The sequence below is a fragment of the Apis dorsata genome, unplaced genomic scaffold (genome assembly GCF_000469605.1).
Source record: "Apis dorsata unplaced genomic scaffold, Apis dorsata 1.3 scaffold_382, whole genome shotgun sequence".
In the NCBI taxonomy this organism is placed as follows: domain Eukaryota; kingdom Metazoa; phylum Arthropoda; class Insecta; order Hymenoptera; family Apidae; genus Apis; species Apis dorsata.
In genome coordinates this window covers 1,062,617-1,067,621 of record NW_006263644.1, presented here as the reverse complement: position 1 = coordinate 1,067,621, position 5,005 = coordinate 1,062,617, and the positions used below count along the sequence as shown (strand labels likewise).

The 5,005-nt window shown below is 33.9% G+C and overlaps 1 protein-coding gene and 1 long non-coding RNA gene across 17 annotated transcripts in view; one reads left to right on the top strand and one right to left on the bottom strand.

The window, feature by feature from the left end:
* The window catches only part of LOC102673656 (glucose transporter type 1), a 33,684-nt gene that overhangs the window by 16,562 nt on the left and 12,117 nt on the right, over positions 1 to 5,005 (top strand). For 13 of the 16 annotated variants that reach the window (XM_031512051.1, XM_006618920.2, XM_031512052.1 and 10 more), the window contains exons 2-8: positions 248 to 440; positions 1,185 to 1,295; positions 2,216 to 2,311; positions 2,505 to 2,665; positions 2,895 to 3,254; positions 3,410 to 3,641; positions 3,801 to 4,013. In XM_031512051.1, coding sequence (XP_031367911.1) covers positions 248 to 440; positions 1,185 to 1,295; positions 2,216 to 2,311; positions 2,505 to 2,665; positions 2,895 to 3,254; positions 3,410 to 3,641; positions 3,801 to 4,013 — 1,366 coding nt within the window. The remainder of the gene's footprint in view (positions 1 to 247; positions 441 to 1,184; positions 1,296 to 2,215; positions 2,312 to 2,504; positions 2,666 to 2,894; positions 3,255 to 3,409; positions 3,642 to 3,800; positions 4,014 to 5,005) is intronic. The other 3 variants (XM_031512056.1, XM_031512055.1, XM_006618931.2) reach the window with 1 other exon arrangement.
* The window catches only part of LOC116186023, a 21,193-nt gene that overhangs the window by 12,709 nt on the left and 3,479 nt on the right, over positions 1 to 5,005 (bottom strand). The window lies entirely within an intron of this gene.

Below are 5,005 nucleotides of genomic sequence, written 5' to 3'. Positions count from 1 at the left end.
AAAAAAAAAAAAAAAAAAAAAAAAGAAATTAATAAGCGAAAGAGCGAATATCACATCCATGGTTGCAAGTAAGCGTACGCTACTGAAGGCTCGGCAGTTTTTCGCGCGGAGGTAGTTGGACTTCTGTTTAGGGGACTAGGCATAGCTAGCCTTGATCGTGTCTAGTGTGTCAATGTGCTCGACAATGTCGATTTATTTTCCCGGGCGAGCCAGCGAGATTCACGTGAGGGTATGTGTGTGTGGGCAGTCTGCAGAAACAGGTCAGCGTTATGAGTATGAACTTGAGTGCCAAGCTGGACGAGCTGCAGCGGGGTGACCGCCAGCTGGAGACCACCGTCGCCCTCTGCGAGATCCGCACGCAGCTGCAGGAACTCACCAAGAGCGTAGAGTCTTGCCAGAGCGAGGTCAGCGAGGTCAAACGGGACATGGTCGCGATCAAGGTACTGTCGGTCTCCACGTTCAACGTTATCGAATCGCTTCCACGGCCCGAAATCTTGCTAATTAGAACCTCATACGCGACGAATTGCCGGTTGACTTTTTCTATCTATATATCTAGCCATGAAAGAATGAAAAAACAAAGATAAGATAAGACTGTGTCGAGAGAAAATGTAAAAATATTAATCGAGGTTGGTAACTTCCTGTTTGAAAGAAAGGAAAAAATCTGTCGTTCGTTTTGGTAATATATGCGCCAATATCTTCGTGAAAATAAAAAAATAAAAAAAATTTCGAAAAAAAATTGACGTTTTATTGTAATAACAAGCCGTTCTAACGTATCAACCTTAATCTATTTAGAATTATAAATTTTCGAGATATCTTGTTGTTAACCGCATTTCGAAATTTGGAATGAAACTTCCATTGTGAAATAATTCAAATTCGCGTAACTTTTAATCAAATATCGGTTTACATCTTGCATATAATAAAATTCTATAGTCTCTAAAATCATCGATATTTAGAACAAATAAGTAAATTAATAAAGCGGAATGATGAGTTAAAAAGTTTGAAAGAAATTATTTTGGATGAATGAAAAATAAAAAGAAATGCCGGTAATTATTTTTATTTTAATAATATATCGATTTCGGTAATTTGCCCGTATAATACAGTAATATAGTATTACCGGTATTAAGTTTTTGGTTAAAATGTTAAATTTTAACATTCTAAATAGTATTTCCTAATGTGTTACGCAGCACGAACTAGATACGGTACAGCAGGTGAAAGAAGAAATAGAGGAATTACGAGAATACGTGGATCGACTAGAAGAACATTCTCATCGACGGAAACTTAGACTTTTGGAGCAGGTGATGCTTGATCTCCACGATTAGAAAAGTTCTTAATTTTTTCAGCGTGCTATTTTATTTTTCGTAAAAGAAAGAAACTCGGTATCGCTTTCGATGGCTGTTTATTTGTACCAATTATCATCATAAATCAATATCATGATAAAATTAATTATCAAATCATCAATCAATATCATCAAGATCATCATCATCATAATTGTATTTAGTTTTTTGCGTGATGTTAACTATTACGATTGTTCTGTTTGGTTTTTTCATATGCATCTCGTTGTACTTGTGCACGATGATTTTATAGCAGAATGATGAAAGTATTTTTTAATAAATCATTATGACATTGTTTATGGCGTAGTTTTATTTCATCCTTTATCGTTATTTCAATCCAATTTGCCTTTGATTTTATTTTCAGTAGAATATACGTTTATTGATTATTTTATTTCAAGTACAAATTATTGTTTTGGATTTTTGTTGAATGAAATACTTTTTTTTTTTTTTTTTTTTTTTATAAACTTTTCGATTTTAAAAAAAAAAGTTTTTCCTTCAAAAAAAACCCAAAAAAAAAATTTGTATTTAAAAAAAAAAGTTTTTCCTTCAAAAAAAACCCAAAAAAAAAATTTGTATTTAAAAAAAAAAGTTTTTCCTTCAAAAAAAACCCAAAAAAAAAATTTGTATTTAAAAAAAAAAGTTTTTCCTTCAAAAAAAACCCAAAAAAAAAATTTGTATTTAAAAAAAAAAGTTTTTCCTTCAAAAAAAACCCAAAAAAAAAATTTGTATTTAAAAAAAAAAGTTTTTCCTTCAAAAAAAACCCAAAAAAAAAATTTGTATTTAAAAAAAAAAGTTTTTCCCCCGAAAAATACCAAAACTTTTTTTTTTTTTTTTTTTTTTTATAAACTTTCCGATATTCAATAACATACGTTCGATGATTTCAGGGGCTAACACTTTTCCTGTCGTATGCAATACTGGCAGCAGTTTTAGGAATGTTGCAGTTTGGATACAACACTGGGGTTATTAATGCGCCGGAAGTGGTATGTTCTTTTATTTTTTTTAAACAAATACGTTTACATATTTATATAAAAATTTCAACAATACAAAACAAATTTTTAGCTAGATTGTTTCATTTAAATGATTCGAAAATAATTCTTCATTTTAAATAATATAAAATAAAAGAATTTAATTTGCAATTGTATCTATATCCAATACACGATTTATTCATTTCAGAACATTGAAAATTTCATGAAAGATGTGTACAAGGATAGATATGGGGAGGACATTTCAGACGATTATGTGAAGAGGTTGTATTCCGTGGCCGTAAGCATATTTGCGATTGGTGGTATGCTAGGCGGTTTTAGCGGAGGGATAATTGCCAACAGATTTGGCAGGTTTGTACGAAAATGTTTCCATCCCATTTGCAAGTAATTTGGCTAGGGCTTCCTTGCGCGCCAGACAGTATTCATCGATATAGAGCGTATATAATATATTTATATATCGACATTAATCAAATGTGTGTGCATGCAATTAAATACATATCGTGATCAGGTAATCAGACGACTCGAGATCGATTGTTATATCACTCATTTTTCCTTTTCCTTTCTTTTCGTTCGCTGACAGAAAGGGGGGCTTACTGCTAAACAACGTGCTGGGCATCGTGGGGGGGTGCCTGATGGGTTTTACAAAGATGGCTCACTCGTATGAAATGTTATTCTTTGGACGGTTCATCATCGGTGTCAATTGTGGCTTAAACACCTCGTTGGTTCCCATGTACATATCGGAGATAGCACCACTGAACCTGAGAGGCGGCCTAGGCACGGTGAACCAGCTCGCTGTTACGGTGGGCCTCCTGGTCTCCCAGGTGCTGGGCATCGAGCAAATCCTTGGAACGGACGAGGGTTGGCCAGTTCTCTTATTACTAGCTATCTGCCCTGCCATTCTACAGTTATTGCTGCTTCCAGTTTGCCCCGAATCTCCAAGGTAGAAGCACAAATCGTATATAATAAATGTATCGAGAGAAATATCTTTCAAGTTATCTTCTTAAAGCTTTTCATTAGAAAATGTAAAATTTTGTATATGTTCTATTTTCACCAAGGATTACAGCTTCTCTCTTTTTTTTTTCTGCTTTGCTCTAGATATTTGCTCATTACTAAACAGTGGGAGGAGGAAGCCCGTAAAGCTTTGAGGAGGTTGAGAGCCAGTAACCAAGTGGAAGAAGATATCGAAGAAATGAGAGCCGAAGAACGAGCTCAACAAGCCGAGTCTAGAATATCGATGACAGAGCTCATATGTAGCCCAACTTTGAGAGCACCTCTTATCATCGGTGTGGTTATGCAACTTTCCCAACAGCTTTCAGGCATTAACGCTGTAAGTAGCGTACTCCATAAATTCCGTGTACATTGCCCACTTTATAATGAAACTTTGAATTGGACACGATGAACTTGCTCTCATTTAAATTTCGAAACGCGATTCATCCATTAAAAGTGATGTAATAGACTGTGAAATTGGTTTCTACGTGTGTTTCAGGTATTTTACTATTCGACAAATTTGTATACTAGTTCTGGTTTGACAGAGGAGAGTGCCAAGTTTGCAACCATTGGCATAGGTTCCATTATGGTTGTTATGACGTTAGTATCCATCCCTCTTATGGATAGGACAGGAAGACGTACATTGCACTTATACGGTCTTGGTGGCATGTTTATCTTTTCAATATTCATCACAATTTCTTTTCTCATAAAGGTAAGTTTAAATTTTTAAGACTTCTACTACTTCAATTATGCTACGTATTGTAATATCGATGTTATTATAACTAACAAGTAAACCTAACTATCATCTATCAAGATCCTCTATAATAATCACGTCAAAATAAAAAGTAATAGTATTTTAGTAGAATTATTATTAAATTATTCTCGTTAATCAAATAGAAAGTATTTTGTGATAGTAATCGAGTAGAAAATAATCGACTCTCGCTAAGAAAAGTAAAAGAGAAATAATTAATCACGAAGGAAGGTTGTTTTGCCGAACGTAGAAAGTTGATGAAAATCAAGAATCTCTCAGGACATTAAATTACGCCACAAAAAACGTGGATTGTATATAGCTGTCTCTCTTTGTGCTTTGTCACTTCATGCACCTTGGCGAAAGGTGTATCTAACACTTTGTTCACAGCTGGAGTGCAGCACTGCACCGACGACAGTGAGAATTATCACCACTTAACGTATATAAATATGCATTCGACATCTCATTTTAATTTCTCCCAATTATTCATGTAACTTGTAAGATCTATCCCGTCTCCTGCATGTTATTTTTCATTTGCATCTTTTAGAAAAAGAGATTATTAATATTCTATGTTTTGACTCGTCAATTTTTTGGTAAGAGATAATAAGAAACAAGAAAGATAATATCATTTTAATAATTTTATTGAATAATATAATTACTTACAAAGAACGAAGAACGTACTTTTCAAATTAAAGAATGAATATTTTTGAAAGATATTGATGTGTCAAAGTATCTAAATAAGATGCATGCAGTTTTATTTATTTGCTTAGGCTTTAATAATTGTGCTTTTTTTGAAACCTTGTCACCATCCTTGTCCCATCCCCTCCCTTTTTCATTAACGACCTCTTTCGTGACTGCCTGGAGGAGACATTTACTCCCTTTTTTATTAGTCTATATTCCGGCTCAAACCTGTCATCTTCTTGCGCATAATTGAATCAATGACAATCTTCTAATCT